This window comes from Antedon bifida, chromosome 5 (genome assembly GCF_963402885.1).
Source record: "Antedon bifida chromosome 5, ecAntBifi1.1, whole genome shotgun sequence".
Classification (NCBI taxonomy): Eukaryota; Metazoa; Echinodermata; class Crinoidea; order Comatulida; family Antedonidae; genus Antedon; species Antedon bifida.
Window position 1 is genome coordinate 8223235 of NC_136230.1, and position 24890 is coordinate 8248124.

The window sequence follows — 24890 nt, forward strand, 5'->3', positions numbered from 1 at the left end:
TAAGAAAAAAAAAGTAAATTTAAGAAAAAAACAAATTAATTGCATAGATAAACCATTGCATAACCAACAAGTATTCTTGTTTTTAATTATAGGTTACTTTCCATTAATTCCCGGTCTTTTTAGATTTTTTTTATTGTAGGTTTACCTTCCATGAATTCCCAGTCATTCTAGATTTTATTTTGTAGGTTACTTTCCTTTCCTTTAATTCCCGGTCTTTTTAGATTTTTTTATTGTAGGTTTACCTTCCATGAATTCCCAGTCATTCTAGATTTTATTTTGTAGGTTACTTTCCATTAATTTCCGGTCTTTCCAGATTTTTTTGTAGGTTACTTTCCATTAACTCCCGGTCTTTTTAGATTTTTTTTGTAGGTTACTTTCCATTATTTCCCAGTCTTTCCAAGTAAAGGTTGTGCTTATGTGCGTTTTTTTTTTTTATGTTTTATATAAATAATTTTATCCTTTTTTAAAAATTGATATTGAATTCAATTAAAAGATAATATTTGTTTTAAAATACCAGATTCATTATCATATGAAAGTACTATTGTAATGATGGCAACAAAAACTTTTAGGGGTTGTACCTATGTCAAAGGTTAATTATAGTATAATAGTGATACAATCACTTGATGGCACCTGCCACCAGAAAATAAACATTGGTGTGTTGATCTGAGATCAAAGTCTGTAACTCTGGATCAAGGGAAGTTGACCAGACATATCCAGTACATACAAATTTCACCATCACAGGTCAACACTGTCTACCACAGGTCAACCTTGGCTACCAGATTAGTGCGCTTGCTACCTGGCCTACCAGAAATTAAGGGAGGGATTACAGACAGGAACTCGCATCATATCCTTTTGCATTCAGAGAAAGTAAAAATAACAATTCTCTCATTTTTTACCCAACAAAAATATCAATAAAACATGTATTATTAGTGAAATTTATCATAAAAATTATTATACTTTCTAATTAATTCAATATTAATTTCAGAAATTGTCCTCAAATTATAGATAAAAACAGCAAATTGGTTTGATGTTATAATATTCCCTTTTATTATAGGTGTTTCCTATTTCCCTGAAAAGAAGGTATTCTAGTGTACATTAGGTTAACTTGAAATTTAAAATGTTTCAAATATCCATATTCACCAATAACACTTAAGTGAGATATAAAATAAGTACTAAGTATTTCACTTACGTAAATAAATATTTCAGAAATTCACTTAAGTGAACCATGGAAACTAATTATATAAGTTTATGATGCAACAACAGAATTAAATGTTAGTTTTCGTTCGTTAAGTTGTTTATTTAATAGAGATGTCCCCTGAAAAGAAGGGATTCTGTCGATTATGTTAATTTGAAATTTAAAATGTTTCAAATGGCCATATTCACCAATAACACTTAAGTTTATGTTGCAACAACCGAATTAAATATTAGTAAAATATTTGATTTGTATTGAATCTGAAATAACAACTGTCTTGATCCCAGCACTGAAATGATCTTGACACTAAAGAACAATGCCTAGCCCCATTGTCCTGTCAAATCTATCTACCATTAGCCATTATCCTATTGAACAATATAATTTATTGATTTAGTCCTAATTGATGCTTGCCTCATACAATCAACTCAGGCTCAACACACTTTATTCTGCAATACATTGGTTTCTACTTTCTATTTACAACTTATCTGATATAAATGACCACATTTTTTGGGGGTTAATCACTCTGATTTGTAAATAACATTAACATCGATTAGTATTTTACATTCGGTTGAATGTGAATATAGATATTACTAAAATAAAATATTAAATAAAATGAAAAGTTTTTTGCAAACAAAACTGATAACAGGGATAATCAATTAATTAATTTCATTAATATGTTAGGCCAAATAGTTTCGTGTCCCCTCGCTTTACTATTTTATTAATTTTTGAAAAAATGGTTATACATTCATTAAAAAATATTGAAAGAAAATCTTTCAATTTATAAAAAAAATTGATAGATTGTTGAATTTGTATAAATATTATTTAGCAGGATATGATAGTGCTGGCTCAATCTCTTATGTGCTTGTCCGTGAAATGAAGTAAAATTTCTTTATTTATGTTTCACATTTCAACATACAAAACCTTTGGCAATTGAAATAAGTTAATTTATTAGTTGAATGCATTTCTTCTCGAACTAAGTCTTTTCTTTGTATTATAAGGAAGCTGGAATGATAAGAAATGAGATTTAAATGCCGATCCCATCTGGTTACAAGCCTGTTAGTACATCTAAGTCGGTCATTGCAAAGCGCAGGCTGATAACATAGAGGTAGTTATTACTTATGAATAACAAGTTAGGCTGTGGATCCCTTGGGAGCAATAATTTGCATTGAATATTCGACTATGCTATCGTAATCAAACAGAGAAACACAACAAAGTGAATACCGGTCAAAATGTGTAAGTGTCAAACAAATACTGTCTTGCATGAATATCCATGTGGGAGGATGGTGGGTGGGTGGAGTTGATGACGAATGGAATATTGGAGAGAGAGAGAGAGAGATGTGGTTGTATTGATGATGTTAGACAAAATGGATAGGGGTTTAGTAGAAGGTGGAGAAGGCGGAAAATGGATGGGGTTTTGGATAGAGAGATGTGGCTGTATTGATGATGTTGAACAAGGTGGATAGAGGCTTAGTAGAAGCTGTAGAAAGCAGAAAATGGATGGGGTTTTGGATAGAGAGATGTGGCTATATTGATGATGTTGGACAAGGTGGATAGGGGTTTAGTAGAAGGTGTAGAAGGTGGAGAAAGTGGAAAATGGATGGGATTTTGGATAGAGAGATGTGGTTGTATTGATGATGTTGGACAAGGTGGATAGGGGTTTAGTAGAAGGTGGAGAAAGCGGAAAATGGATGGGATTTTGGATAGAGAGATGTGGTTTGATTGGTGATGTTGGGCAAGGGCGGATAAAAAGGTTGCTGGAGAGATTGGAAGATGGATGACAGCGAAGATGAATGGAATATTTGATAGAGAGATAAAGGTGGACAATGCTTATAAAAGGGTGGATTAAGGTGTTAAAGGATGTAGTGAACGGTGGTAGAACGAAGCAAAAAACCTGGGGTAGTTTTTTTTCCCTTATAAAAGGACTACATAATTAACTATTATTGATGATAAATTAATAAATATTGAAAAATAAATACATTATTATATATTTCCTCCATGTTATAATTAATGAAAAATAGTAAAAATAAAAAAAAACACCACAAAATCACTGGTTTAAATATTAAAAAGTTTATAAATAATGTTAATTCCAGCCATTATTGAATTCGTAACAAATTTTTATTTTTGCATGACACAAGATTTTAATCCCCTTTTAAAAACATGACTAATTTGCTTGTATGCACGTAAGTATGTGGCTTGTCTTCCTGTTTTTGTCCAGGATACTACCTGTACGTAACGCAAGTATAAACTTCCAGAGCCTAAAATGACCATGGAAATAGTCTAGAAGAAGTACAATTTCTGCACACATTTGTTTTTTTATTCAATTCATTCATGAAACTGACAGCCATAGGTGTTAAGAGTGTACTGGGAACTGCAAAGATGCGCAACATAAACATTATTAGACAATGGCCTAGTACAAAGTTGCTGTCTTCACTGCTTTTTCATGCCAGAGTGTCATGGAAAAAATTATCATGTATAGAAACCATAATTTTACTGTCCTTTCACTCGATAAATAGACAATTGGAATATTATGAAAATGATTTCCTTATTTTATAGAATCTAAAACAGAGATTAGATATAACCATTTAAATCAGGTACCCATATTAACAAGTTACGTTTAGTTACTGTTCATTGGGAATACAACGACCGTCCTCAAACACGAATGTATATTTTCATTTCATCAATCCATTACTGTGTTCAAAAGCCTCTACCCAAAGGTGTGGGGTAACCTAGCCTAAAGGACAGTGCCTCCCTTTCATATTTTTCACCAACCTAAAGGCCTCTTAACCTAGTAGTTTTTACATACCCCAAAACAGACCCACACACACAGGTAAGCTAGGCACGAAATATACTACCAAAATCTTATTATACCTACGTTCAAGTTCTTTTTATCACCTAACAATACTAATACAATACAAACCTAATAATTTTTTAACGTCGAGCGATTGTTCTGCATAATGATCATTATTCAATCTGCCATGGGTCAAATCGGCCAAGGCAACTTAACACTGGATTTAGTAATAAACAATGAACAATGTATAGTATAATCGTCATGTCAAATATGGCATCATATGACCGACTCTACCTTACATGTAGATCAAGTGATCAATACTAAAAAAAAATGTGATGTGTTATATTTTTGGAAATTTTAGACAATTGTGTCAATGTGATTTTATGTTAGACCTACTGTTAAAGTTAAAACCATTAACCTTCCGATGTTTGAAGAACATTTAGTTATAACCAAAACACTTATCCCTCCCTACCCACTGGTAACAATATTCTGAATTTAAGCATACATCATCCATACATTTCAATGTCTTTAGATGATGAATGTTATATCATTTTTTTTAATATTTCACTCTATGAATTACTGTATATAATTTGATTGGGTGGTAAACAAAACCTATGTTTACACGGTCTTTTTCACTATCAGAGTTAAATAGCAGTTGTCAGAGTTACTCTGCAGTTTAGCTTGTTATACGAGTCATAATATACAGTATCTGTGTTAACATTACATCAGAGGTACCTCAGAGTTTACACTACAGAACAGTATATCTAATTAATGACACAGAGGGCTAACTGATCCAACAAGCACTTTAATACCGCGATTGTAACTCGCATGATTCGGATCAGCTTCAGCATGCATAGACCAAAGTTAACACTAGTGCGTTTAAACACTGTTTAACAAGCACACCTTGATACACTCATCTTCCCTATCCAAGAATAATCAATGATTACTTACATCATTTTGTGAATCCACAGGCAGCATTGGTGTGGAGGTTTTAAGAACTGTCATTTCATAGAGTATTCCCAATTAAAAGGTAACCGATTCTCTAATTAAATAACGACAAACATCTTGCATAGAAACATAAAGCAGCATACAGCATTAAGCGATAACAGTACCGTCCACAGTAGGTTCTTAATAGTATTAATAAAATAGTATAAACAATAAATGTCTGATTGTATGATATTAATGCTATTCCAGATTTTATAATAGCCTATGAAAGTATTATTTCTGATACTATAAAACGCTTGGCTTTGTTCCTTCTTCTAACTTTATCAGGATACCAACGACCGGCTACTTCCCTTCAACACACTCTACAGTCATCAACAAGTTCATACAACGATGTGTTATGCGGGTGTTACGTCAAATGCTGAGTGACCCGCACTAAACAGGAAACTCCACAAGATTTCAACATAGCCAACAGTGAAACTTATTGAACAACAAAGAAATAAGATCAACCAATTGGGGAAAAACACTAATAACAGAAATAGTGTGAATAGAAATTGAACAACCAGAAACTTCTAATGCTTTCATAAGCAAATAGATACTGCACTGTAAACAAAACAAAAAGCCAGATAACAAACATCTTTGAAGGCCAACAGCTAGCTGAAATTTCAATACACATTTTAAAGAATAGTATAAGAATTGGGACTACATAACTTTTTAAAAAAGATTTTATATCAAGAACAACAAATCATGACAAACTATATATAACCTATTTTAGTTCTAGTAATTTCAATGGTACTATAATACAGTATAATACTGAATTACAACAATACGAATCACAATATAACTTTAGTGATTATATATGATCATCATATATGTCCAAAATAAAACATGAAATTAAAATGAATATAACATTACATAAACCTGGATTAACCAACAAAAGACTTTAATTCTCAGAAGATAGAGAGACAATCACAAACAATGCGATAAAGAAGTACGTTTGTTGAAAATCCCCATCCAATAATGGTAGAACCCACCTTCAAGCATCTTGCAGTAACTTACTGTACATCATACAAAAATACAATATTTTAATGTTCCTGTATTTATTTGATTTACATCCAAAATTATCTTTTTAAAATTAAATTTTATCTATTTACTGTACTTTACAATATGAATATGATCCTGAATACCATTAACATGACATTTGATCAACAGAAATTACCCCTTTCACATTGCTTAGAAAAACTACACACATTTGGGGCACATATTATATTGTTGGTGCCTAGTGTGTGTAAACCCAAAAGTATTACTGGGCAGTGTGGAAGGGGTTTATAAATATCAATTGTGATACAGTAGACTGACAGTACATCAAATTTGATGTGCACATTTTTGATATAAAAATCAGATTGGGAAATGCTGCCCTCTTTGTTATCTTTTTAATGTTTCAATTTAAACTTATTATTTTTTATCAAAGTAAAATCTACAAATTTGGTTTGAAAAAAATAAAATCAATAAAAAAAATCATTAAAACATTTGTAGTTGTATTTTTTGTTCTAAATTGGTTCGTGCTAGATATTTTTACCTTTGTTGAATTGATTATTCATTTTCATATTATGTTTACATAACAAAATAATGAAATAAATGTTTTGATTAAATTGAATCAACTATGATATCTACAACATTTACGTTAATAAAGATAATGTTCAAAATATTTACAGTACAGTATAAGTAAATACACAGATAAATTTGCCTGTATAATGATGATTCTCGCTTCTTGTTACTTTGTCATCTCGGATAAAATCCTTACCGTTGGCAGGTTAATTAGCCATCAAACCGACAACGTTCAATACAGTGTAGCGGCTCCCGTTGAAGCTATACATTATTCATAAGAGCACACAAACACAGTAACTAACACACAACGCTGTCAGCTTAGTACAACTCTTAAATAATTATCTTCTTTTATGCGATCCATAGCTGTACAGTTTATTTTAATGGTTGTAATCTAATTCTATGTTTTTCAAAAAAATCTTGTAGAACCTTTTTATTTGTACACCAGTTCTTTATTATTTATCAAGTTAAAAAATGATTTTGTTTGAGAGCAGGGTTGTATCTGCATATGATTAAATTTGTCGAACATACAATAATAGGCCAATCCATAATACAGCACATGTGGTGCCTGTATGTAAAGTTACATTGCACATGTTTCAATTAAAGATGATCACAATGTTTATTACCCCTACCAACGTGCACTACAATGGACTACATAGATAATACTTTGTAGGCTACATTCAAAATAATGCTCTATGTACTTTAGACTACGAAATGATACACATAGAAACGAAGCAATCTTTCTGTAAAATATATTATTTGATAACAATTACCTTAAATAACCTTTAAATATAATTTATTCAATAAACTCCATACACATCAAAGAACAAGATGAAAATAAAATTACTGTAAGCTTCTGGTACAGAATTGGGATAAACTTGTCAATATCGCAAACTGATAACATGTTTAAATGTCAACACATATGGATAGAACAAGACAGATCAAATCCATAATCCAGCGAGATAAGAAGCAAGCAGTAAATCACATGTTAATATTCAAACATGCCACAACCAGGGAGTTGTTAACTATACTTTTACAGTGCACATTAGGTTGATATTAATTCCTTTGTTTAAGTCAAAACTATACAGTATATCAGATTATTGTGCAAACAAAAAGACAGTGAATACAGTAATTATACAGTCTTTTACGACCAGACACCTAGAAGAACTATATTGTGTGGCTGAATTCAGGGGTGGATGCATACTTTTTTAAACGGGGGAGCATAAACAGTCCCTTAAAAGGTAGTGCATAATAGCATTTTAGAAGGAAGGAATGTACACCTCTAGCACTACCCCCATTTTAAAATGGTACATTTTTAAGGTCCATATTCCTTTCTATTCTCTCACACATGCATTCTGATACCAGGACTTTCTAGAAATGTTAATGTTGTTGGGAGATAATTTCTATGAAACTGAAATATAATGCCTACTTAATTCCATATATATTAAGCTCTGTCTACACTATCAAACTTTATGTGACAAACAAATGTGATGTGCCCATATATGGACATGATGACATTATATCATTACTTTATAGTTGGGCACATCACTACAATATTTGGGCACATCACAGTTTTTTTTGTCACTGTGGCGCAGTGGTTAGAGCATTGGACTTGCAATCAAGAGGTTGCTGGTTCAAGCCCGGCCCGGTCACTGCAGTGTTGAATCCTTGAGCAAGATTCTTTATCCACATTGTTCCTCCCCACCCAGGTGATAGAAATGGGTACCGGTATGTTAAAAGTACTGGGAAGGTAAATCAGACTCGTTTGTGGGGGAGAAGTGGCATACCCCCCACAAACATACACACTTAGTGGAGTCTGGCCCAAACGCTATGGAAATGGAGATGGGCACCACGGCCGTTAGTATTAGCTTAGGTTTCGACCTTAACTTTACCTTAGTTTGATAGTGTAGACAGAGCTTTAGATTCCACTGGAAAATTAACTAGTACTTTATCTGATATATTGACTGTATACAAGCTAGTGAGTTTACAAAACAGGAGGGTTAATAGATAACAAACAAGATAACAAACAAGATAACTAGGCAACAATTAAACTTCACCCACAATTTCCATTGCGTTTGCAGAATGAATAAAAGGTTGATATTCAATTTTAAATAATTTAAAAGTGGATGACAGTGGAATCATCACATGACAGTCCTGTTTCGAAAACTAGATTTGAACTCATCACCGTGACAAGTTAGGTTATCTGCATTAACTCACCGTGTAAAACATGCACATTGAATTACGCATGTACTGTAAATTAAAATATGAGCGCGGAAAATTGATATTCGCCATATCTGAAGTATATAATGTTTACATGGTATACAGTAGTACAATGAAATGATATAATATAATCCAATCAGACTAAAATGCATATTATTATTAGCTGAAGATTACAGTTTGTACAACTATTTCAAAGGACTACAACTTTTTTTTTAGCATTATTGCTGGTAAGGTGTCTCCAGTTTCTGTCCCCGCCTTTCAAATTCATAAAATGATGGAATGTACAATACTCTATGTGTACATAAATTAAAATTTACAATTAAAGTATTATTTTGCAATGGGTTACAGACTATACAGTATGGAATTATGGATGGAAAGAAGGCCCAGGGCTAAAAATTGTAAATAATGTAGTACTGAATGCATGAACTTATGCCAATTCAACTGGCAGAGCAGCTACTGTAAGAAAGGGTCACTGCAAATATGTAGTTATTATAACTAGCTGCAGTTAAAGACATGTTGATGATGCCATATATATAATATAAACCATTATATGGCATTTGGCACAGTGTGGGACAAGCTCGTCTGTTTAAATTGGCCTTAATAATGTGAAGTGTAATCATGGGCTTTGTGTATTAAGCGCTATATAAGATGGACGTATTATTATTATTAATTTAATTTTAATATTTACTAAAAGGTGTTTGTAAGTATAATAAATAAGCATGATAGTCAAATATGATTAAATATTAAAATATTTTAAATTTAAATTTAATACAAATTGAATTTAATATGATAGATCTTGATATAACAAGATAGAAAGGTTGTGGCTGAGGTTTAAACTGAACTATAATATATCTTTCTTTTTCAAGTGTAGTCTCGAATTGAAAATCCCCTTTCATTTATATGTATTGTGTCCTCTATACAATTTGGTTTTTAAATACAAAAGCTAATATTCTATCCATGAACCTTTCAATATGATGGAGTTGGGATAAAACGTGTGTATCAACAGATATAAGCTTTAAATGTCAACGCGCAACGCCATCAAGCACACAATTCAAATACATAATCTACCATGATACTGGTAAATCAACTGTTAGCACACAAAGATACCAGTCCTAATATGCTTAAGGTTTATGCTAATTGCAACAAAACAATTGGTCTCGTTCAAATAACGGTCATTGAGCGAGGTGATTCCAAGCGCACACTATCGTTGACTGGTGTTCAACTGTGTTAAGTTGATTGTATGGCAATGGAATAATTAAACCCTGCTACATTGCAATACTTGTGCTTTAAGCTGCTAAGCCTAAACTGTAAAGACTGTGTGCATATACTTATAGCCTTTGGTTTATTCATAGTTAACATCATTGTTGCATTAGATTTCGTATTATTTATATACATAATCATGTCAAAATCAAGTCTACCAGTTTAGAGTTCTGTCTACACTATCTAACTTTATGTGACAAAAATAATGTGATGTGCCCATATATGGACTTGATGACATCATATCACTACCATATTTGGGTATAAAGAGGTAAAAATATAATCTGCATTTATTTAACATACGTCTTCTTTTATATAATAATAATTATTTTATTATATAAAGCTTGGTTTTTACTAAGACATTAACCTACTGTACGTCGTGTGTGGGCCTTGCTACAGTTTAAAAGCCTTCAGGGCACAACATTTTTGCGGACTGACCATTATAGTAGGACATGTTGATATTAATATACAGTAATACAGTATATATAATAGCCCTACTGTACATCAGTCAGTTACAAAACCAAAAAAGAAATTGCCTATGTCGATCAATCTTGTTGCAGTGTCTATAGAGAACAACGTTTTTGAGAACTGTAATTATAGTATGACTACAGTATAGATGATATGTCATTAAGCGGAAAAAACAGGGACGACTGTGACATTTGTTCAAAGCTACCCACGAAATAAATTGAACTTCCTCCACCCAAATGTAGTAGGTTGCTAGATAGTTGATTCAACTAACAGGTTCCTCAATGTTGGAAACTATTAATTAGAAGGTTTAATCTACAAAAACGTAAAATAATCCCATGAGGAAATAAATACTTTATAATTTAATTGTTAAATGGAAACAAATTCTTTCGTTTAAAGTATTGACATTTTAATATATATAATAAAATATTTTTTTATATGGTATTTAATTAGAATGAAAAAGTTGTATTAAAAGTTGATATGTATACTGCATACAGTATTATTTTAAAGGTAAATTATGGGTTCAATTGTTGCTTGAATCATATTGTGTGTATTTCAGTGCTTGAAGTATGTACTTTGTCATACTTTCATAATATTTTTTGGTTTGAGTAAAATGTGTACAAGAGGATGTACCATGTGGGGTTGGGTTCAGTGGGGATTGAGGTTGGGTTGAGTTCAGTGGGGGTTGAGGTTGGGTTGGGGTTGAGGTTGGGTTGGGTTCAGTGGGGGTTGAGGTTGGGTTGGGTTCAAGTTTTGAAGGGGTTGAAGTGGGGGTGTAATGGTTAACAGTTTTTCTCCAAATTGCAATGCTCATAATATCACTAGTAAGTAAATTTAATTATTCTTTTCACTGTGCTTCCATTTTGACACCTCCCTCGCCTTCCAGCCTTGCACTCCAGTAAGATTTTTGGTGGTACACCCATTTCCACCTGTCCCTGTCGGACATAAATTGAAACTATCCATTCATGAAAATCCTCTATGTATGGTGATGTCTTATCAATTAGCCGGCAATTATGCAAAACATGTTTCTTAGCACAATCAGTGAATTATTACTATCCAGAGGCAAGATTTTATTGACAAATGTTTAATGAACGAACATTGTAGCATAAAATACTGTTAAACACCACAATGAACATAATTTTGAACACGTAAATTAACAATATGAACAAGCATTCAATTTTGTTATGACTACAGGCAATCTCATTGCTTTACATAACCATGGCAACAACGTTCCTCTATCATCATAAATACTTCCTTTGTATTCTCGCAATAGCATCTTAAACTTCCTCATATATGAATACTGTAGCTATAATATCATATATTGTGTTTAGTTATGAGATCGTCATTACTTTTTTAACAGTCAATACAAATAAACAAAAGAAGAAAAGACATGTGGTATCTGATTTAACCGAAGGTCAAATTAGATTTGCTTAAGTCTTTGGAGTTAAAAACAGTAGAATCTGAAAAAAATGATATTAATCAATGGTGAATCCAGTTATCTACTATTGAAGAAGATAAAAAGGCATATTTTAGGATATCTAAAAGAGCCGTTATTGGCTTGTAAAACATTTAGATACAGATTGATCAAAGTTGCTTAGCAAAAAAAAAATAAAATCGGCCTTTAACTTTGTTTTTTTGTCAATGATTTCACTAAACTCCATTTTCATCTTTCCTTTGCACCATCAAAATTTGGGCTACAAACCTAGTAGGGTTTTTGTTTGTAGTTTATGTTACTGTTAGCATTCATAGTCTACCAACACTATTTTGGGTGTGTAATTAGTTTTTGGATAAACTGACGAGAGGTTTAAGGCCACATGAAGTTGAAATGTACTGTATTAACGATGACAACCTCATAAAGGAAAAGGCCTATTTTGGTTATCCATGTAAGCTAGGCACAATGGTGTGTTAAGCACAAGATAATTTGGAAATGTATCTGGAATTAATAAATAGAAATAAAAATATTTAGAAACTGCATGTTTATGCATACAGTAGAAAAGGCATTTAACAATATGAATGACATTTCATTGTAATGACATTTGTTGAATTACAGCTAATAAAAGTGGGATCTATAAAACAGGTTTTTCCTTGTAACTAATCCAGGCCTGTAATAATAATACATACTTAATCTTACTTTTCCGTGTGCTACCAAGTATATGAAACACATGATGTCCTGTACAAAACATGTTTTTCTTCTACTTCTACAATCTTCTAACTACTGTAGGCGTTCTTGTCTGGGTAATAACATCTTATCATATAATAAGCACATGTTTAGGTATTTATTTTACAGTCATAAACTTTTCTTTTTCAGCTTGTCAGTTCTACCTAGTTTTATGTACACAGGGTAACAGTTGAAACAAATGGAGGATTTAGGATTTTTAAGATGGGGATTTCATGCTTTAACATTAAAAATGAGGTAAAAATGTTTTGCTGGTAATTTAACATTAGGATTTTAAATTGTGGTGGTAGTCTATGAGTGCCGCTTACCCTGGACAAACCAACAATAGTCTTTCCTTCCGAAGATGGTTTCATTTTGGAAATGAACTATATAAAACACCCTTCTCGGATAATGGAATAGTCTATCAAACAGCACCCTCTATCGTCATCATTTCTTTTCATAACGCAGTTAATTGTGTACATTCTTCCACCAACTTACAGTAGCTTGTGTATACTGAAAAAGGCAAAATCCAAGGGGTCCCTATGTCTATGTTACAGAAAAATTAATTGGGTGATTATTTTTTATTTTGATAATGTCTTATGACCGGTAATTGGTCCTGTTTCTGCTAATACCTATATATAGAATATAGACATTATGTTATTCATGCATTAAACTAGTAATTCCATCCAACATAGGCCCCTAGAAACAAAAAATTAATTGAAGACTATTGAATACATATAACATTTTATCGCTCACTTGACAATAGAACTACCATTACAAATCATTAACAGTATTTAATACCAAACCAGTAAAATAGTACTAACTACATCAATCGCTTGAAACACAAACAGACTCGCTTTTTGTTGTTAAAACCCATTGAAGCGAGTCACACATTACAATAGCCTATACCAGATATCTGAAACCTTGATATTATTATTACATTGAATGGTTGTAGTAATTTACCTATTATGTCTTGTGTTAATATAATCAAAGGGGTGTTCACATGAAAGTTTTAAGTACTAATTAAGTTCTTCTATCTTCTTCTATAGTATTTCAATCAATCAATCAATCAATAATTTTTATTTCTCAAATAAAAACAAAAAAACAGTTAACATTTTCTAGAAATAATAGATAATAAATGAGTTCTTTATTTATGGTGTAAATTATTAATTATAGCTATCAATGATGTTTATGTTCCTCAATAAAATTTGAATTTTTTAAAACAAAGCTATTCACTTTCGCCAAAAAGTAGTAGTTTGATTATATTTTAATTTAGCACATCAAATCCCAGAAAAAGGGATCATCAGTATGAAATAATTTATAATAAAGCGCCATCAACGACACCCCCTTGATTTACTGTATACATTTCGGTATATCAAAACAGTCCTGCCTTTGTACTACTTGTGGCATAATTAAAAATTATTTCCCGCTTTTGAACGACCAGGGATTAGAATGTCTGGAGATGCTGCTTTTTCTCAATTTTTTTTTAACCTGTAAAAAAAATCTATATTCACATTAGCACCATTCTAGCAATTACTAAAGGTCAACTTTAAGAGTCTTCTTTCTGATTACAACCAAAAATGGCAGTTTTAATTAAATATGACTGCTAATTAAATAGTGCACCACCTACACATGTTTAAATGAGCACATTGAATTATACATTATTCATCTTTATAATATCAATTAAATCAGACGTTCCAATCCCCAAGTTTCAGAAGCTTTACATTTAGTTATAGTAGTATTCTTTCCTTAGCTGATGGAGTGATGGGGTGAAGCAGAGGCAGAGATAAGGTGAAGTTGGGGTCTACAGTAGAACTGGTCAAGATCAAGGACCCCCTCACGCACAGACAATCTATCACATTTTCCAACAGATTTTACATGTTTACCGGAACTGAGCGTACCATAGCCTGGTCGACGTATCATATGAAATGTGACCTCAGGATTATTCATTAAACTGGACTCACCTTTCCCCAATATATTTTAGAATTTTAAATAAGATGTTAGATAAATATAAATATCATCATCATTATTATTATTATTCATTCATTCATTCAAGATGGCCCCCAAGGCAAAGTGTTTAACTTCTACTATGAGGTCAAAGATTCATATAAGAAAAACAAACATTATTACAATACAGGCCTATGGAAATTACAAAGATTATTTTACTTATCACCTACAGTTAGTTGATAAAACAACACATTTTGTCAAATGTGAAAGGTATGAATACATCGTATGTTCATATAATTCAAGACTTACTGCTTTTTATAGATCCTAATATCTAAAATTGAAAAATTATTTCAAAGATTTATTTTTTTATTGAAATTATAGACAGTACAGTGTATGTATTTTTAGATCATTTTTTGTAAAGTGAAAGTGAAATAATTATGTCTTTATTTCTTCACTGTGGATGATAAATAAAATTAATTTATTCTTTTAGAAGAAAGTAATATCTTCCAAAATAAGTATAAAAACTAAAAAATACAATAATAAATTTACAAATTTATGATGGAAAACAGATTGAAAAAGAAAAATATTAAAAAATTAACTTATTTTATTTACCAAAACCACGTAAAAAAAAACAAGTTCCTTGCAAATTGGAATTCGTAGTTCTGACCATCATGGTGTAAACCTTAGATTTGAGGGATTCATTAAATAACGAGCAATATTGTATGTACTGGACTGAATTTAATGTTTAAAATTGCCAAAAAGTTTCGATAAAAAAAATCAATTTAACTTTGAACTTTAACCTTTACACATTCAAATAACCAAACTACTGTATACAATATTATATGAAAGCCACGGTGGAGCTAAAGCCTCTACAGCAGTAAGCTGTTATGCAGGTAAGCCAGTCCAATTAGCACACATCACAGCCTATTGTACTAGGCTGGCCTATCATTATCTTACTTCTTGACACGCATGTCAAATTAATTGAGATCCGATCCAATTAGATTTTGACACTCGGCTCAACACCTTATGCACTACACCACTCGGATCAATAGGAAAAGAAATACATGACTGCAAAGATACAGTTAGGAAAATAATTTGCAGTAGGTAAAGTGGCTTTAGGAATAATTTAACAACGCTATCGATACGGCTCTTATTGTAATAATAGTAATAATATTATCATCTTAATTTGTGTTTTTAACACATGTTGATAATTGGTAAAGATGCGACAGCAGAGATTCAATATGGGTAGCAGTTTATACAATATAAACAAATGCTTGAATAGATAATTGATCAGGCTATAGAATACCAGAAGCAGTGTAAGAAAGTTTGAGTACGACACAACAGTACTTTAGTACATAAATCATATTACATGCTTGTTTATTTTACAAAATCACAAGATGTGTAAATGACTACAAATATCTATATATTTTTGTATATACTACAGTAGTCAGGGCATCACGTATGCAAAACCCAGGAGAGCAACAAATCGCTCTCCTCAAATCACCGAGGAGAGCAATTCGCTCTCCTTGCAAAAATTTTAAATCGCTCTCCTCAAATATTTATGTTGAAGTTGAAGGATGGTCGCCCTTATTAAAAATGGCTGGCCCTTATTAATTTTTTGTACACATTTTTTTGCCCGACAGGGAGGATTTGAGTGAGGAGGATTTGAGTGACCAAAATTGGTTAGAACTTTCGAAGAAATAATCCATCTTCAAAATGACATAATTAAAGCAACCAGCAGCTAAGCTTTTTTAAATAATAAACATTATATTTAGGCCTCCTATATTAATGTTTCCTTTTAAAATTAAATATATTTTATTAACTCGTTCCATAAAAACATAAAGGGAAAAATTATTGGTTGGGACATGATCTTCCTGTAAAGGAGGTGTTTCTATGACACCGTACTGGTTGCACTATGAGGCGATGAAGTAAACTCGCCCTTGAATGTGCGCAGGCAGGGGAATCCCCTTTGTTGGTACCTCGCACTGTGAGATGGAGCGCGATGAATTGCTCTCCTTTTCGAAGGTTGTTGATTGCGATCGCGCTCGCGATCCTTAAAAACGAGGGACTGCCATTAGGCTTGTAGCTTTATAACTTAGCTTATATATTATTAGCCTAGGCCTAGATTGGTTTTAACTTTTAAAAATCCACGTGTTTTTAGGCCTCTTGACAGAAAAATCAACACTGTCAAAAGCTAGGCTCTATTTTGAAAATTAAGGAGCGCGATAAATTGCTCTCCTCGAAGCCTGTTGAGGAGCGCGGTCGCGCAGGCGCTCCTTATAAATGATGCCCTGAGTAGTATTATATAAATTTTACAGGCATAGAAAAAACTTGACATATACTGGAAATGAATTAATTTCTAAACGATAAAAGATTAGGAAATCTGTAACAATGAGAAAAGGATGTCCCAAGTGAGATTCGAACTTGGAATCTACAGTAACTGCTTGAAACAAATTTCTTTTGTTGGTTATTAAAGAGAGAAAATGGGAAATAATACAAATTTAGTTGGGATAATTAATAATTTAGTAATTAAAATATTTGAATCCAATACCCTGATTGTGTTGTGTCATTCTCTGGATTAAACATAAATGTTCTAATATGTATAGTTTCATGTTCTCTAGTACTTTGATCTTTATAATAGTTCTTTAAATCTACAGTATTTGTTCACTCTGCCAGTGGGTTATATATATTGGTACTAATAATCTGTTTGGACTAACATGTATTTTGTATGAAAAACAACAAACATGTCAGTAACACCTTTGGAATTCCCTTGTTCTTTTGTTACATGAAAATATACAGTATTTCTATTGCATTGAAAACGAAACTAAACACTATGTATATTATATTGATTTGTCTTTGTTTCCTTAGATTTTCTGACCAATATTAGTTATCAATGTACACAATCAATTAAAAGGGATAGTTTAAAAAATGCTTTTTTTTTGTGGCACAGGGCTTACTTTAGTCAGTGTACAGTTCCTATTTGTAGGGGTTGTGGACACTCATGTGTAAGGGTGTATTGTTGCTGTTGTACTGTAACTCCTTGACCGATTATGTCAAATAAATGAATGAAAAATAAAATCAAATGTTTTGAAGCAAATTAACATGCTACTGTAGTACAGTATTTCAAAAATACATGTGACTTACTCTTATAAGTTGTGTTGAGAAAAACTTAGTTCCCCTGGCAAATTTTGCGAGTATTCATTGATACAGTACTTTGCATTTTTCAGATACAGTATATAAATAAAGGTTTTTTTTTAAATCATGGAATTTCCGTGCAAAATGTGAAATTTTATTGTTGTTCAGTTTTGACTACATTACATTTTAGGATATCCGTGCCTGTTCCGGTGCTTTAAATATGTGTATAACAGAAAGTGACTATTCAGCAAAATACAGATTTAAAAAAAGTTGGTGTCCATTAATAGTAGCAAGATATTGTATGTATTAAAAACCACAATACCTACCATTATTCTGTAGTAAAGAGCCCAACAAAGTAAACACTGAATACTATACAGGTACCTATGTAAGAAGTCCTGAATTTTGTTATGGAAAATGGCATAAAAAGGGCATCTTGACAATTAGCTCACTACAGGCCAATTGAAATACAGCATACATAATGGATACAAAGAACTGTATGACGTTATGGACTTTCCTGTGACGTCTTAAATGACATTAGAAAATCTAAAAATTAGGTTTTTTCACACTATTGAAATCATCTAAATGATAATTTAAATGTTGAGGATTATTATAAAATAATGAGGATGTTCGTGATGCAAACAACAGTTGCATTAATAGGGCGTTGGTATATTTATCTTGTAACCAAGAATATAAGCAAAATCTCAAGAAACATGCAACCTGAACTGATCCAGGGAAGAAAAAAATAATGACTGCCCTGGGAAAAACTGAGGAGCAGACAAGTACTGATAGTTAAGTACTGTACTAAATTTTGTAATGTACAGTGCAGAATGTTAAAGTTTCCTGTAAAATACAAACATTCAAATTTCTCTGAAAAAACATCTAACAATTCATAGAAAGTAAACCCGACCTGACTGTCAACTACAGTACAGTATTTCTATGAAATGAAGTATACATGTGTCAATGACTTAAAAAAATACAATTGAAGTTTATTTACTTTGATATGGTTGATCTTTCAACTTGGTTTCAAGCATGGTGAATTATTACACTGATAACTATTGAATATATGATAGGTTGGGTGATGTAACAACCCTACGTGACTCCCTTTGTTGTCAAGCAGACAACTCAAAAGCGGTATTTTATTCGCCTGAGTGATTTCAACATTTTTCTATTTTTTATGTTGAATTATGCATACTTTTTTTAAGCATTGATATATTTCTTTTGATGACATCACACTCAAAGTGTTCTGATTTCTGTTATTTTATTTGTACATTTCAATAGTTACTGTACAGTTTTTTTAAAACAGACATAAATATTATATTATGTTACCATAGAGTAGATTTTTTGTTTGTGTTTTTATAAAATCTTGTTTTAACCATTTTCTCTCAGCTTTTTAAATTGTTTCTTTTTGTTGAGCATTTTAAAAATTTATATTAATAACATAAAAACAAATTACAAAATCAAAATTACATAATGAAATCATGGATTAAACGAGTCATTGTGTAGTAGCTTTTTAGTACTATGTATTATTATGGTAGTTACTTTAGCTTACTGTAGATCTTAGCATGTAAAAAGGTTAAACAAACAAACTTTAAAGTGGCAAAAATCTAAAAAATAATATATTCATGTATTTAATTACCATATTTATGCGATTAAACCCCGCTTTGAATAAACGCTTCCCCCGAAAAAACTCCCCCACAGAACATCATTTTGAATAAAACGCTTTTATTTATTTCCTTGATTCAACACCCCACCACATGAATTATATACACAATATTGTATTACAAAACATCTATTTGTACAGTAGTAGAATTCATCGATTGACATGATCTATAATTTACAAGCATTTGATTATACATATTTACTATATTACACTAAAAAAAATAAACGCCTCCCCGCCCCGAATAATCATCTCCCTCAAATAAACGCCCCCTAAAAACTCCTCTCAACAATAAACACCCCGGGGCGTTTACTCAAATAAATACGGTATAATAGAATAAAACAAAATTATATTTAATATATACAGTACAACATGCAGTACAGTACAGTAGTAACAACAGCATAATCATCACGTAATGTAGTTTATGTAGTATGTATAATGTAAGCAAGCAAAACCTACAGTAGATTTGAATGCAAGGAACTAGCTTTAATTTAGTGTTTCCTGTATAATCTTACAATACAACGGTCGCGTTGGTGTTTTGGTCAAAAACTGCAATCAGTGTAATGCCATTTTCCTTTGACTTGACAGCATGTTGTACTGTATAGTAGGTTTTAAAATGTCTACATTTTAGGGTACTTATTGCAAGTAAGTAAATATAATTTGGATGGACATTTTGTAGGTTGCATACAGTTTATGCCATGGAGTGGACTACTGTAAATTCTTTATGCATCGTACGCTACTTAGACAGTAGGCATAGCCTGGCATGGTATCGTTGCTGAATTAATTTTCTTTCTTTTTTTGACAGAATCTGTTATAAAATTCGGTAATTCCAGCAACATTTTAGGGTTCTTTCATTATTTTCCCTTCACGACATCACACCAAATGTGGCTGCATCACAGAAGCAGAACGAATGCCAATCCGTGCGCAATGCAGCATGCTTGTTTAATAAAAGTTCTTTGTATTTTCAATGATTCAACAAATAGTACAAATTATTTTTATTTAATATTAATTTTCGGATGATAGAATGCTAAAAAAAACCAAAAATATTTAATTTAGTATTACCTAATTATTTTATCCTTTAATTAAACATCCCGTTAGTAGGAGCCGTGGATGTACTGTACTGTACCATGTACAGTAAATATAGTAATCCATAAATTCAGAGTATTATCTATATAATACAATTTTCTTCCCACCAGATTCAAAAGTTCCCATGTTTATTCAAATAGGCATATTTTGTGGCTTTTTCTATTCCATTCATTGTCATTCAATAGAACTATTAAAGTATAGAAATGCATACAATGAAGCAACAGCTTACGTTATGTATTCTATTGAAAATTTATATAAAATAGCAAAATTTCAACAAAGTTCTTATAAAGCTGTAATTTGCTTTACAGGTAAATTATTGTACTTCTATGAGAATAATTTTTATGATTCGAACATAAGCTTTTATGATTTTTGTTTTAAAAGTCAATAACCTGAACTTCACATAACTCAATTAATCGTAAACTGTACACACATAAAAAAACTGTATAGTGGAATCTTAAAAAACTGGGTATCCAGAAAACGGAACCTCGGAAAATCACTCCTATTCTTCGTTTTAATAGAACACCGAATTAGTCTGCTAAATTTTACAGAATATTACATAAAAAAGTTTGGTAAATCACAGAGAGGGGCAATGTTGATTTCCAGCGACCTTAAAGAAATGACATTCGCACAACGCTAGTAATTTGACCAATCACAAGTGATGATTCTGATGATCTATCGCTTTGCATATTCTTGGTGGTAGGGATGCTAGCGTCAACAATCTTTAAACTTGACTTGCCTGCTTGAAGTATAAAATACAAGCTTGACAAGTAAAATTTTGGTTATTAACTGTATAAAACAATAAAATGACACACAATAGCAATGCACAGTATGATATTTTACTGTAGCTCAGACCTAAAGTGGATTGTGTCAAAGTGCTAGCTGAATTAGTATACAATGATCTCTCAACAGTAGTTAACAAGGTCTGTCCTACATATCAACCTACTGTACAGTTACAAATCGACCTTTGAGATTTGAGATACAGTAATAACTGTGGGTTCTGGGCATATTAACAGATGTTTTCTACCATCTATCGGCATCCATAATGTACAGATGTATACATATCTTTACTTGATAACATATCTATCAACCTACTAGTTTACTGTACACAGTACCTATGTATTAACTATTATTGTATTGTTTTATCATTTTGCTATACTGTACAGTATACAATTGTTACATACTTTTTTTATGTATTGCAACGTGACTCCATAAGTTTTTATAAAACACATAATTGATTGTACTAATTAAATAAAGTACTGTAAGTATGCAGTGTGTACAGTACAGTAGCTAGATAAAGTATAGGGTGGGCATACAAACTAAAACAGTACTTTTAGGTACTCAAATTAGTAGTACTCATAAGTTTGTTGGGCGAGTACTACATTTGAATTTAGCCTGGGTGGAATACTGTACCTTAAAATAAATTTTACTGTAGGGTGGGTGGAAGACTTCGTAGGTGGATGTCCCCACCCACCTCCGCCCAGTACAATTATGAAATGTGGTTTACTACTGTATAGTCAGTATATTTATAATTACATAATTTTCCTACTACTTTTTTTTCAAAACAGATTAAAAATGACATCATCAGTTAAAATACAATAAGGAAACCGGATTGAAATAATGTAATGTCAAAAGAAATGACGAGGTGTCACCAAAAATAGCTTTAAAAGGACGTACTTACTTTACGTATTACAGTATTAATGAAATACAGTAAACAACTAGGAAATATTAAAAAGATATTGAAGTATGTAAAGCCTTGTCTACACTTTCAAACTTTATGTGACAAAAAAATGTGATGTGCCCATATATGGACATGATGATGTCATATCACTACCATATTTGGGAATATCACTACCATATTTGGGCTAACATTGAGGGGAGACTTTATACACATTGTCACACAGGCATCTGTCATGTTGCTTAAAGCCACATTTTCTACGTTTTTGCGATCTAATTTAAGGTCACTAACTTCTTTTATCTAAATTTAAATACTATATGGGCTTACTGCGATAATTTTGTTGGTCTTTAAACGTAAAAATGCGCAAAATAAGTCGATTCTAATAAATACCACCATGCATTGCGCGCATATTGATATTTTTATTCTGTGATTCACTCACTTTCAATTGATCGTGAAGGCCAAAACAAATGGAAGAATCATAACACCGGGTTTTCCCCAATTTGTAATAACGGATTCTGCCAAAAACAGAAAGACAATTATTGCAGCAACTAGACGACGTCAGGCTAAGTCTATAGCTAGCGTACGAAGTTAATACGTTACAGCTGTTTACAGTACCAGCTAGGCCTACAAAACTTAGCCTTGCTAGGCCTACTCTGTACTGTAGAGAGGATATTCGATACAAGCTACAGTACTTTGTTAGGTAGTGAATTGTTTCTCTCTTTTTACCATAATTTATCATTTAACATAAGAAATGACCTTGTTTAATGTTTTTAAAGTAATATAGGCCTGTGTATTATTTTCACAAAATGTAAAAAATTGTAGGGATAGTGTCTTTGATAAACTTTTAGCATGTAAAGAAATTTAAGCTAGCAACTTCACCTTCCACCAGTAACACTACAGCAAGAATTATAGTCTTGCTGCTGTACTTTAAATATTGTTTTCATTAAATTTTCATTTGTGGAATTTCATAAGCTAAGTTGAAATTTTGCAGCAACCGGACACAATGTATTTGTACACAAAACCACCTTTTTCCTTAATAATTACTTGGGTCTCTCTCAAAAGGGGAGCATGTGTGAAATGGTAATTCTTATGGTGAACCGATAACGATATGCAATGGCATAAAGGTATGCGTTTAATAACTAATCCTAGGCCTATAATATAGGTGATTAACATAACAAACAAAATAATAATCAAATATAATATTTATAAGAAACATTTTTCTGTTGCCAAATTAAATTTTCCGAAATAATGGGTCGCTGATGGCTAGAATTATGTGACGTCATATTTAACCCCTGTCCTTTTTCTAAAAATTGTTTTAGCCGAAATAACGCGTCAATTTGATTTCTGACGTTTCCAAGTCGTAGAAAATGTATTTTTACCAAAAATTAAACCCAAATAATTTACAAGTTGGTTACAATTTCGAATTTAGCTGCCAGCAGTTGTTTTCAGCAGAAATTCAATAAGAAAGTTTATCGTAAGAAACTGCTGTTTATTAGGCCTAGTACAATTAATTTTTAATTAAAAATATGTTTACCGCCACTAGGCCTACCACTACTGCTGGTGGTTTTGTATTCAAAACACTCAACACGTTGAGATAAACAAAAACAACACAAAACACAAGGACGGCGGGTACATACCATGAGATTTGGATGAGGCTGGCAAGAAGCATCGCCATTTAGGTCTTTCTCAACTTTCGGGGCTCTTAGTTGTCCTTCTTGTTTAACCCTACCGTGACAGTTAGTTTTGTTGTTTTTTGCCTTACTCTGATAATAACGAGTTCGCAGTCTCTCGGTGTCTTGTTGTTCATGGGCATTTTTCGCTGACATTCTAGCTTCATACGAATTATTGTGCAAATCTGACTGGCGTCGAATTCTATCAATTCGTTGCTTTAGCCTCTCCTGAATTGTATTAACAACATTCTGTCTCTGTTGAAGACTCGGGGGAGACATAATGCAATCCCCCATTTTACCTGTGAAATCCAGTTGAGCTGTTTTTATTCCACCACACAATTAAAATAGACGAAACATTCGAAGGTACTCATTTCTCCACACAGTGTGTTAGTAAACTCGACGCACTTGAACCTCCAATCTTTCGGTCAAATCTGTCCGACTCGACATCAATGCTTTATTATTATTCATGAGCTGGAGCTAGGAATCGTTCAACGCGCATACTTTGTCACTCGACTTTCAAAATCAGGACACCTCCGCGGAATAAAGCAACAACAAAAAACGTTTAAGAATGCGGTTTCGAACTTATTTCTTTACAAATGATTGAACAATTTGAGTTTTCTAGTACACATGTTGAATCAGGTTTAATCTGAATCATAAACGTAGTAAGGTATCCTTAATTAATTAGTGAAAAAGCATGATAAGTTTTGCGGAAGTGACAAAATACTCTCTCGTTCGCTTGTGGACCGTACCACTTTTAAGTAGGGCTTTCCGAAATAATGGGTCGCTGATGGCTAGAATTATGTGACGTCATATTTAACCCCTGTCCTTTTTCTAAAAATTGTTTTAGCCGGAATAACGCGTCAATTTGATTTCTGACGTTTCCAAGTCGTAGAAAATGTATTTTTACCAAAACGTATATTGTAAAGTGCATTATGAATTAAACAAACAAGTATTTTGATGAGTTTTTTTTACAATTATTGGCTATCATTCTCCAACATTAATTGCCATAGATCGATTTGGCTTACAATATTTATTTCGTGGATCAAATTATTAATTGAAAATAGGGCAACAAGAATATTTTTGTATTGAATTTTGC

At 32.1% G+C, this 24890-nt stretch overlaps 1 protein-coding gene across 2 annotated transcripts in view; it reads right to left on the reverse strand.

Annotated features, from left to right (window-relative positions):
- LOC144843821 (uncharacterized) overlaps positions 1–24635 on the reverse strand; it is a 41274-nt gene extending 16639 nt beyond the window's left edge. Inside the window, exon 1 of one of the 2 annotated variants that reach the window (XM_078700777.1) lies at positions 23762–24635. In XM_078700777.1, coding sequence (XP_078556903.1) covers positions 23762–24088 — 327 coding nt within the window. In that variant the 5' untranslated portion in view covers positions 24089–24635. Of the gene's footprint in view, positions 1–4931; positions 5048–23761 lie in introns of those variants that run through there. The other variant, XM_078700778.1, reaches the window with a different exon arrangement.
- Between the last annotated feature and the right edge of the window lie 255 nt (positions 24636–24890).